A 12,316-nucleotide genomic window follows, 5' to 3' on the forward strand; every position below is an offset into this window, starting at 1 on the left:
CAGAAATGCATATACAGGAAATCAAAATAAAGGAGAATTTAAATTATTGCTGAGAAGAAAAGCTGAAATGCTACAAATATCTGGAAGTCTACTTCAGCTTCAAATTCTTAAATTTGAAATTCTTAAATGTGCCATCTGCAAAAAAATAGTTGCAGAAGAATGCAAAGTTAGACCTCACAAGAAAATGAACATTTCCCTGGACAACAGACTGCTTATAACACTCACCAAACTCATTTCTTTGGATTTGAGGGAAGTGGAACTTCCTGAAGAGGCTGTAGATGCTGGACTGCTAGAGGCATCTTTCTTTAGCAGACGGCTTTTATCTATACCATTTTCACGTGGTGAATGAGTAGGACTTGCCCGTGGGGAGGAGGGATCCTAAAACAATGGGAAGGAAAAAGCAGCACATACTTCTGTTAGAATCTGGTATACAAACACCACTAAAGAGTCCAGGGGTGTGGGAGGAAGAAGAATTCAAGCAGTAAGTTCAAAAGAAATAGTATTTTACTCTCTATCTATGTAGAAAAAAAGCTTAAATCCCTTCATCGCTTCTAGAAACATAAATAAGTCCATATAGTAAGAAATCCAGATTTATTTACCTTACATTACCATAAACTGTTTTCAAGCACAGAGCTTGCAACCTACGTAAATATAAGTACAAACGAAGGCAAGCATGCCTGACAAGTGATAATAAGCAAGAAAGACATACAGAAACTGCAATCAGTGTACACTTCCATGTATGTTCTTCACATGCTGCTAGTCAAAACAATTGTTTCAGTAACACTTTTTTTTTTTAAAGGGAAAACACACCTTGATCATGTCCATCTTCAGAAAAGAGAAAGAGATGCAGACTTTATATATTACAATATGTTACTTCTTCCTAAAATCTATTATTTTGCTACTTAAGTCTACAGAAAAACTGCAATAATCTCAAGTGATTATCTTTCTCTCTTCCAGAGGCATTTTTTGCACTTACTTTACCCCAAAGTAGGCTGCCCAACAAGGTACAACACCATCAGTTCTGCAGGTTCTCCAAGCTCCTTTGGCTTGTAAGAAAATCAGCAAGAAGCCATCCTCACATAGAGTTAGTCTATTGATGGATTACTGAACAACTAGGATTATAGACTATCGATTTACTAGGACTTCTGAAAAGATTACTAAAATCCCTAGCTAGATACACATTGTTCTTACTTGGCTGACATCATTTGGGCACTTGAAGCTGCTGAGACACTTCTCTGTCAGCTTTTCTCCCTGTACTTTTCATGGAGCATAAGAATGTTTCTGCCGTAGTCAGGCTACCTAAATCTTTTTGTAGTATGAAATGTAAGATGAAGAAAAGGTAAGACTATTCCCTTCATCATGATGTCACTGTCAAAAACAAAAACAAACAAACAAACAAAAAAAAAAAAACAACAAAAAAAAACACCACTATTTTGGAGAAAAATAAATAAAGTGGCTACCACCTCTAGACAATTTTCTGAACTGACTTCATTCTGACTTGTGCGGACTTCATCCTAACAAGCACGTCTGGAAAATGCCATCTTTAATGTAGGAAGTTAAAATACTAGTAATTTTTAATCCACAAGAACTGTTTTAATAATACCCCTACAGTGTTCAGTACTGTTTTCCCTTTTCATTTGAAGATAGCAGTTGGGAAACCTCAGACCTCCACCTGCACCTCACCACAGCTGTCTCCACTACAGAATAGCTGTGAAATGTTATATTCTAACTGTGGAGAGACCAGACCTAAGCAAAGCAACAAAAGGAAAAGCTGAGAGCAATCACAAAGCTAGGAGGAACACATTAGGATTAATAAACACAGTAGGATTAATAAAAAGATCAGGTGGTGCATATTTTTAATATATATACACATAGTATAAATCTAAATGTACTTTTTCTTTAACATTTGGGCAAATATTAAGACCACATAAATGAAAAGTTACCTCATTGGATACATCTACGACCAAGTTATCATCACTCTTGTCCCCATCACTGTCCTATCAAAAATAAATAAATAGTTCAATTAGTACATTAAGAGCTGAAAGAGAGACTGTATCTACTCACACATTTGTTGTTTTTCCTAGACAAAAAACAAAACAGCTTTTAATTATTTATTGGCAATCAGGAAAACAGTGAAAATAAGAATACAAGACCTTACTTCTGCTTCAATATTAACACCCATATAAGGTAGAACTATTTGAATGGTGGTGGCTTTACTAACATTGCAAGATGGTCCAATTCCTTTCCTTACTACCATCAGAAACAGTGTTATAATTTTTACTATAAAAAGAAGCTTATACCATTCGTGTGTTAATCTCCTATGTGTTAATATTAATGCTTGTGGATAAGTTAAAAAAACACACTAACATCTTAAAACTCCATTATTTTGGCAATTGTTTCATTAATCAGCTTCTTCAAAGTGCCAGCACAACATTTTCTCCATTTCAAGAAAGGAAAGTTTTGAAAATGGAAACTTATGTGGAAGAAAATGCTTCATAAATGCCAAGACATTTCAACATTTCATCCTAATGAAACAAAATACTTTGACATTCTTAAACTGAAATGTGTTATTGTAGCTTGTCGAGATGCATTCTTACGTAAATCTGTGTTCACCTGAGCTGCCCTGGTGCCCCATTGCAGCTATTACTCAAGTGTGCCTTGGTCCCTGTCTCCAGAACATGCTGGGATCACCCAGCAGACACATTCTATGATAACACAGTGATACAATGAGTTCCACTTGGTGGTTCAACCTCAACAGTCTGGATAAAAAACAAATCAAATGAATGGTGAGCAATAAATCTTTCCTGTGGCAAGTCTGACATTTCCAATAACTATACTTTTACTTTAAAAGTTTCTAGGCAAACAAATCAGATCTACAAGACTGTTCAATGTGTCCCACATGTCTTGAATTAAATCAGCAGTGCTTTCAACATGTTTGGGCTACCACACTTAACACTGGCAGATAAAGTACAAAACCATTTCCTTTCTTTAGCTCCAAAACAAAAACAAAAAACCCACTACCACCACCACCATCATCATCAACAACAACAACAACAAAAAAAAAACAGAACAAAATGCACACACACAAACAAAAAATCAAAAAAAAAAACCAAAACACAAAAACTCTACAGGTGGTCACAATCCTTCCTTACTTTATGCTTTGACTGCTTCAAGAAATACACTAAACATAGTAGGGGTGCAAGAGTGTCACAAAAGAGAGAATAGTGTCTCTATTTGTCACTTCAGAAGCTGTCCAATCAAAGGGTGCAACAGGAAAAGAAACAGAAAAGCTCTGGACCTGGTTATCTGCCACCATTTGAGAAGTACAAAGGATACAGCAAGCAAGAATAGCCTACAACATGTGGAATCACAATAGATAGGACATTTCTTCACCAGAAATACCACCTCAAAGGCAGGCAAAAACATTTATAAAGCTATGATTAACGGTACTCTGGTCATCTTGAGGCACAGAAATTTACTATGGCTATCACAGGCAATTCCTATTGGTACTATTCATATCAGAAGATTCTCTTCTTTAACAAACCTACAAGTTGAAGTTATCCAGATCCTAACATGAAAACTAGTCACAAGTCAAAAAAAAAAAAGGGGGGGGGGGAGGGGGGGGGAGTGCTTTGAGCATCTTATTTCCAAGGTTAAAATTTGTACAGCTCATTTGTCTCCCTTCTGACAAATGCATTGGTACCTGTTGACCTTCCAAGGACGTCTTCTAAAGTAAGCTAGAACTCAGCAATTCTGCACGTGCTGAATTAAGAAAACTTTTAAAAAAACATCTTTTACACCAGAATAAATTTTATTTTCGCTTAATTTTTATTTTGTTACTGCCTTTACTTGCAAAATCCACCTCAAGAGAAACGCAAAGAGAGCTGCACATTTAAAATGCAGATTAAAACAAACTATACTTCTACAGTGCAATATACTTTTCATTTTTTTCTAACAGAACTTAAAGAAAAGCAAGGCAGTTTTTTTTTTGCTTGCACAGTTTACAAATTAGAAAGGAAAAACACACCTAGAATACCAAACCCTTAAATTAAGGGAGTAAGTGTGAGGAAGTTTGCCAGAAGTTTTCAATAATCTATGTTATTATAAAGTGGTGGGAAGATGACTTGCAAAATCTCAACAGTATGAGAACACCACGATAAGCAGCAAAGTGGAAAGAAAGCCAATGTACTATCAGTAGCTCCACTGCAAGATTCACTGAGAGCCAGCCTTCCTGCCCCAGAGCATTGGGGTCTAAGGGGAGAGAAATTATGCTGCAAAACACTGAGGAAATAAAGGGGCACTTGATTGTCTCTTGGATTTCAGCAGCTAGGAATTAATTAGTGATTGAACTTATACAAACCAGGTATTTCACCATACTACTGCTATGTCAAATAATATCTGCTGTTAGATTGATGTTCTTCTTTCCAGTGGTCTTTCACACCAGCCCTATTTGCAGGCAGTTCAAGTATCATCCTGCGATCTGGCTGAGCATTTAGCCTTGAAATTGAAAGCACATGCAAACCTTCTGAGGTTCACATGGGCCGCACTGTACTGAAGTGCCTCTCTCAAACGAAGCAGTAAGCAATGCTGGTCAAAAATGCAGAGCACAAATTGCGAGCTGTTTATATCAGTTTCTTTTCTGCTGAAACTGACATACCAACCAAACACAAACTTTAGGATTTTTAAATACGTTATTATATGTTACCTCATAACATATGCTATTTCCAATGCTTATTATTTTTCAACATGGTAATAGCTCATATAAGAAAAATCTGCTAAAATCTTCCAAATCAACAAACCCTTCCACTTCAAATAAACTTGCAGTATGGTAAGCTTTTGAGCCATCCGGAAAGGATATCCTCTGGAAGTCAGAGTAATGTCTTAGAGCACTTGTGAATCCCAAATGGCTACTCCTGGCTCCTTATCCCCTGTTGAGAAGTATTACTTGACAATAGCCCTAACTATTGAGTCACTACTATTTCCACAGCAAGAATAATGGTCTCTCTGGCACATGCATTCCTGTACTACAGCAGCCATAGAAAACACATTGCCTTGTGCTTTGCAGCTCTTTTACTCCTCTTACAAATACATCTGCAAATAAATTAATCATTTCTTTAACACAGATTTGCTTACATAGTGGCTGGAATCCTTATCATCCACCTTTCTCTTTTTGATGTCATTGGCATATTCAGGGCCATTCCTGCGTTTATCTGTGCTTCGCAGACTGTCTGGGACCAACAGAGAATTACTCTGTAAAGACAAAAAACAAGGCCAGTCAAAAATTCCTTTCAAGATTCATTCATATATACCTTAAAATTCAAACTACATGTTAAAGATGCTTTAGAAATGTAATACCTACATAATCTTTCATTCCATTTAATTCATCCCAAAGTCCTCCCTGCAAACATGTACAGCTTAGTGCATTCTAAGAACCTTGGTTTTTCATTGCTCAACTTACCAAAAGTCTAACTCACTTGTCATTCACCACCTATTTAACTACTTAAGTCAACCAAATTTATTGTTTTAGAAAATAAAGCTTGTTAATTCATCAGTAATGTGCATCTTTTTGTTATATATATATATATATATATTTTTTTTTTTTTGTTATATATATACATATATATATTTACAAACAAAAGACTCAAACATAACCTGACTGATTGCTCACCTCTAGGAAATCATATGTAGATGAGGCTTTGGTATGTTTATTCTTGTAAACATGGAGAGATACATGACAACTTGTCTTTAACTCTTTAAAGAATAACAAATGAGATTATGCAGTGCGCATTTGTTAGCTTTGTCAAACTCCAGTTGGGTATCATCAACAAATGTATGGAGATGACTTTATTTTTTTAATCAGACCCAGTGTGGAAAACTGACGCCAACACACACACACACACACACACACACACACACAGGCACACAGACACACACAGGCACACAGACACACACAGGCACGATGAAAAGAAAGACTAATCTTTTCCTCAAACTACACAGACTACTTTCATTCAGATATGGTACATACAAACTGTTGACCCAAAGAGAAGGGCATTTCTAACATTTTTTCAGTCAGGTGACAATTTGACATGTCTGTGATTCCCATCTCCATCTCAGTTCCAGCTAAAGCATTAAAATGTGCTACAATGAGTTCTTTTAAGTGCAGGATTAGCATATGCAAAAGCGCAATTTGTTCAGTGATATGTTAATGCTGTGAACAATACTGAATGACTTGAGAAAAATAAGTCTCCTTTCATGAAGACCTGGTAAACCTAGTTCCTAAAAGCCAAGCACATGCTTACGTAAATAAATATATACTCACATAAATATACAAATAAATATATATTTACAAGTATGCATGTATATCTCACAAAAGACTACTAGAAACATATATGCTATAAATGCAAACCCTCAAATAAATACTTACTTTTACCTAAGAGAGACAAAAATATTCTTAATATATCATAAACATATACTAGTAGCCAGTAAACTGCACACTGAACGGCTTCCCCTTCGAAACCTGAAAACGCCAGGGTAGTTTGCTCATTTATTAGTGTTCAGTCCCAAGGAAAAGGAAAACATAAGGCAATCCGAATCCTCTTTTTCCTACTTCAGACACTGTGCTTTAAAGCCAACTCTAAGCTCTTTTATCCCTGACTATTCAAGCTAAACAAATGCCAAGGGGCTTTCATTAGACCCTCCTATATGCTTTATGTAATTCAGTATAAAGAAGCTCAAAATAATGTCTTTAGCACAATGTTTTGCAGCTAAAAGGTGGGCTTGTTGGATCACTGAACTAATTGCCTTGACAAATAGTCTAAATTTAACCCTTCATCTCCTTCCCACATGCATACCAATTCAGGGATTTACTAGTTTGAAAACATTGAAATGCATCTTCAACATTTTAATACAGAATCCATCATGACTTTAGCAGTAGAAACATCTTAAGCAGTAAGCTTTAAATTCAAACTTTGTTTGAAAATTCAAACTTGATCACAGATTTCAGAAAAGGCAAATGCCTGTTCTTAAAAACTTTTTTTTTTCCTTGAAAAGATAAGATACTTCCCTTAACAACAACAACAACAAAAAAAAAACCATAGAAAATCTGTATCTGTTTTATTGACTAAAAGCTTAGAACAAAACAGTAAATTAGGTTTAGAAAGGTGAATAAATTCAGTTTATAATTTTAAATTGCCAAAATTAAGCATGACTAACAGAAAGGTGGCAAGGGGGCAGCAGCTGGGAAAAAATTAGAAACTCTGCTATTTGAAATTACTCCGCAGAACCGTAAGGAGGAGCTTGTAAATTCTGGCATAAAATGTGTAGTTACAAGAGTTGTTTTTATCTATTTTAATTTTTATCTGGTTTAAAGTAAAGTCTACCTAGACAATGCTAACAATATTAAGTAGCTTGTCTTCTGGAGTTTCGATACAGAGAAACTTAACGAGAAACCCAGATTTACATAAAATAAAATCTGAGTATGTGAGTGTATCACAGATACTGTGATATTCACTTATTTATGACATGTGAAATTAATCACTGCACAAAAGCAAAAATATGCAACAGTTATTGGGATGAAACATCTCTATTCCAAGAACCAACTGATTGGCACCACCCAAGACTTGCAGCAACTGGAGCATTGTGGGAAATGTCTATGGCTCCCACCCTCTCCCAAATGGTAAATTAAAATCATGTTTGCTTTTTTTTTTTTGGTTGTTTACTTATCACGTAAATGTATCATTATTATATTCATCTAGTAAGTCCATAGTAAGTCCAATCATCTGGTAAATCCGTTGTGCAAAGTTTTCCCCCCTACAGATGTTTATACTGTTTCTCCAGCTTATCACATTAATTTAAGTCACTCTCCTCTGGCATCAGAGAATCCATGCTAGGCACTGCTGCAGAACAGTTTATTGCACAATAGCTGTACTATATATAGGAAATAAGACCTCTCAGTATTCTAGAAAAAATTATCATTAAGTAACTAAAAAGTTAGTTTTTTTTTTTTTTTTTCCTTTAGGAGTACAAGAAACCGTTAACAACCGTGACCAAAATCAGGTAAAGTGTAACTTTAGATTAAAAAACAGCTTGCTGCTGTAAGCTACTACCATTATTAAAACTATTGGTTGTGTAAAATTTCATTCAAAAATGTGGAACCATGCATCTTTTAAAGCTGTGCTTATGATATATCTAGAACACTATGGAAAGAAATGAAAATACAAATAAGTATTGGGAACCAGATGCTTTTATAAACCCTGGGCTATTCAGACCTCTTATGGATAGATGTAACATTAGACATCATGTTAACTTCAAGGAAATTATCCTGAAGACAGCTCACACAACACACACAAAAGCCAACAACAACAACAAACACCTTTCCACGCAAGCTCCGGTATAGTTTCTATTTGCCAATAGCAATAGCTTCACAAATGATAAAGTTCTGCTCATCTTTTCTTAAAATAAATAAGTAATAACATAAAAGTACTTAGTTTTTCTACTAGGCCTACTGACATTTGACTTATTATCAGAAGTAGGATTATAAGAGTTCCATTTTAGCTGTAATATTTATTTTTTAAGATAATGCTACAAAAACTTTCAGTTGGGATTACTCATCTGTGACATTAAAGTTTTTTCAAAAAGAACAAAAGAAGTATGCACGTGTATACATATACACACACAAAAATTTCCTAAAGAGAAACTGCATGATAGTGGTTTTATGTTTTGTCTTAATTTCAATAAACTAGACATGTAATTGGGGATAAATCTTGTTTTCTTACTAGCAGTCCAATTTATTAGGATTATCAAATGCAATATCTGTAGATCATGAATCTCAGATCAGAAAAAATGATAAAAAAAATCAATTTAATACAAATATTATAGTTCTCCTGAACTAAAGGTTATTCACATGGACACCATTCTTCAAGAAAGTTTCAAAATAAAATTAAAAAAAAAAAAAAAAAAAGCCATGTAAAGCTCTTCCTATCAGTGCTACTGGGTTTCCTAATGGCTTTACAACAAGCTACTTGGTATCTCAAAGCAACTTTTCTGCCAGCAACATTTTAAAACACTGAAAGCATCAGAAGCAAATATGAAAGGAAAACACAGTTGTAATACACAGTGAGAAGGTTGTTCCAGGTTCCTTAACAGAAATATAATGCACATTATTTAAATGCATTTCTCTGACTGACATGTCATTTCATTGCCTGTAGGAACTACTTCCAAACCAGAAGTATGTGTGTCACAAGTACAGGCTGAGAGCCCACAGCATCTCCTTTTAGCACTTTGTTGTAATATAGCACAGACAACTCACTAGTCCATTCAGACCTAACTAATGCTACACTGATCATTACAGCAGTTAAACAACAGCATGTCCATCACAAGCTGTACTTGTTCAACCACACCTGGTTGCAGTCAAGACTTTCCATTGCAGTGGTCTCCTTACCCAACACACATACACCTGCTGTGCTTGGTCATTCACCAACTTGCTGTACATCTGCATCAACTGCACCCAGTTGCCAGTACAACCACCACTGGCTGCTCTGCTTATGTAACCATTATACCATAACAGAGCTGCTGTACAACGCGAAAGTGCTATTTGCTGATACCCACATGTATTCAGAAATAAACACTGCTCTGTTAGAGCAGGCAAAACAGGACCAGGTCTAACATACACAGCCGACTCACTGGTCACTCAGCAGTCCCACTGCTCCCTACTCAGCAACAGGAGTAAATCTCAAGTTGGAGGGGGAGCTAACACTTAACCACTCCCAAAAATACAGAAAGACTGTACTTATTCTGCTCCAGAATTACTAAATTCCTTTTGTTGAATATGTTTCTTGCAAACACACAAGACAACAACACAAAAATACAAGTTAGTGGGTTTGGGTTGATATTACTGGTGACAGAAAGCTACTGATTTCACACTCTCTTCTCCCACCATTTTAATGTAGACTATTATGTTTGTATTACAAACATAGGAAGCTAGAAGCCTAGATGGATTAGCATCACTCTCCACATTGATTCAGTAATAATGAGAGACAGAGAGAATAAAGGTTCTGTTGATTTTGCCATTTTCTACCAAATGCTTGTCAAAACCGAAGTATCCACAACAACTTACATCAAAACACTCCAATCCTCTTGCCCTGTGTCGTCACCAGCCCCATGCTAGTTTATATCAGTTACAAACTGAACTGCAGCACAGCATCCCATGCTCTTCTGCGCAACTGACTCCGGCTGAAGCTAATTCGTGGTTTGCATCCATAAGGATTGTAAGACTTATTTTTAAGTTGACAAAGCCAATAAAAATAAAAGGCATGACTGATTAAAGAAATTCAAGTTCCTAAACTGAAGCTGTTATAATGGAAAAATACTATTTTCTTGACAAAGGCAAAGATGTATACATATGTAATAGTGAAAACTACTCTAGGCTTTCATGTAACTCCTTTTGTGATTTTTTTCCCTTTTCTTTTTCATTTAAAGGAATTAAAACACAGAACAAAACCAACTCGCATTCAATATCAAACAAAGCGTAGCATTCAGTTGTGCATGTCCCCTTCCTTCAAGACTACAATGGGAAGAACGGGACAGAGACTGAAGGACAGAATATTTTCTGCTCTAAGAACAGATCATTTGTTTATGAAAGAACAACAGCATTTATGCTTGCCAACAGTGGCAGAAAAAGAAAATCTTGCAAACATTAAGAATAAGTTTTTAAAAATAAGCACATTTTTCATGAGAACAAAAGGTAAACACCAGCCTTAATGAAAATCCAAAGCACATAGTAAAGTCAGATTTCACTGTCTACAGATTACTGATCCGACATTGCACTTGACAAGCATTTGCATTTCTATGATGTTCAAGTAGGACATTAAAAATAGTGGGAAGACAAGTGACAAACAAACACCTAAGATGAGTTTGACAGACATTGCCAGTATGTTCCCCAGAGAAAAATGTAGACAAAGTTCTTTTGCACTGGTGTCTCCAAAAACTTTATTGAACTTCAGTTGCAAAATGTGCTTACTTTCCCTGATTTCATTAACTGCAGATGGACTGTGTCACAATCATAGGAATGCCTGAATTCCCACAATAACATAACCCAGCTTTGGACTGTTAGAGCTACATCAGCCAAAACCCACCAGCTGTTACTTATGTAGATTTATACTTTCATTCTGACCAAGTAATTCTAGTATTTTATGTATGAAATGTTTTTTTTGTTTGTTTGTTTTTTTTGTTTTTTACTAATTTCTAAAATATTAGTGTTTCATTAGTAATAGAAAAAAAAGTAGCACTTTTAAATGTAGCAAAGGTGTAAAATGGACACAGATCACAATCAAGAACAATGAAATCACTCTCTTCACATTTTACCTTACATCCATTTATGAATCCCATTGTATTTCTAAACATATAATATGCAAAAAATATTAACTGCATATTTGCCTAAGGAGACTTTAAAAAAATAAAGCCAAATCTCATTTAAAAAGAATATACTCAAACAATATGCCACAATATGCTGTAACTCAGTTTGGTTTTAAAGCAAAGGATGTTTCAGACTTGCACATATAAACTACGAGCTTCTGAAAGGTCACACTAGACATATCTGATGAAAATCATACTGTAGTATTTCATGGTAATACCAAACATCATGGTTGCTTCAGGTAACTAACAGCATGGGTCTTGGTTTCTTTGATGATGAAAGCAAGCCTTCGTCAGGATTTCTGGCAGCAGCATTACACTTAAAATGTAAGTCTGAAAAAATCACCTTAATCTCATCTTGATGACCTAGATGTTATACGGTAATTTGCAAAATGAGAGCCTACTGCTCAGCTGAAACGATACATAATTAAACAGACCTGCTGGTATGCCTTGTATACTTGTGACCAATTTTACATTACCCTTAAGATGTATTAAAAAAATAATCCATTAAAGATATAAGACAATTAGAGAAGCTCAAAGATCAATTCAATTCCAACTGACTATTTTGGCTACAAATCTGAATGTCGCTATCACTTCATCTCTCACTGAAGGTATCATTTGTTAAACCAAGACTCTAAGACAACACAGTTTAAACAATTTTAAGTTCAAACTTAAGTTGATCTGTATTAAGCTATTAAAGCATAACTTAAGTATGAAGTATGTATTCACCACTGAGACCAAAAAGAAATTATAGGCACAGTAGTATAGTAACCCAAACTCAATTTATCTGTATTACAAGACTCTGAAATTAAGTCTCAGATTGTTTACCACACTTAGTGGTAACTCAAAATAAATAAAAAAGACAGGTATCTCACCTGGTACAAATGAAAAACAAGAAAGCTTGAGT

General features: G+C 35.3%; 1 protein-coding gene across 2 annotated transcripts in view; it reads right to left on the reverse strand.

The window, feature by feature from the left end:
• The window catches only part of LOC311221014 (transducin-like enhancer protein 1), a 76,288-nt gene that overhangs the window by 19,556 nt on the left and 44,416 nt on the right, over positions 1 to 12,316 (reverse strand). For both annotated transcript variants that reach the window (XM_084304735.1, XM_084304734.1), the window contains exons 9-11: positions 5,134 to 5,250; positions 1,944 to 1,997; positions 226 to 378 (exon numbers count right to left, since the gene is read on the reverse strand). In XM_084304735.1, the coding sequence (XP_084160861.1) occupies positions 226 to 378; positions 1,944 to 1,997; positions 5,134 to 5,250 (324 nt within the window). The remainder of the gene's footprint in view (positions 1 to 225; positions 379 to 1,943; positions 1,998 to 5,133; positions 5,251 to 12,316) is intronic.

Source organism: Netta rufina (assembly GCF_964035555.1).
Source record: "Netta rufina genome assembly, chromosome: Z".
NCBI classification, from domain to species: domain Eukaryota; kingdom Metazoa; phylum Chordata; class Aves; order Anseriformes; family Anatidae; genus Netta; species Netta rufina.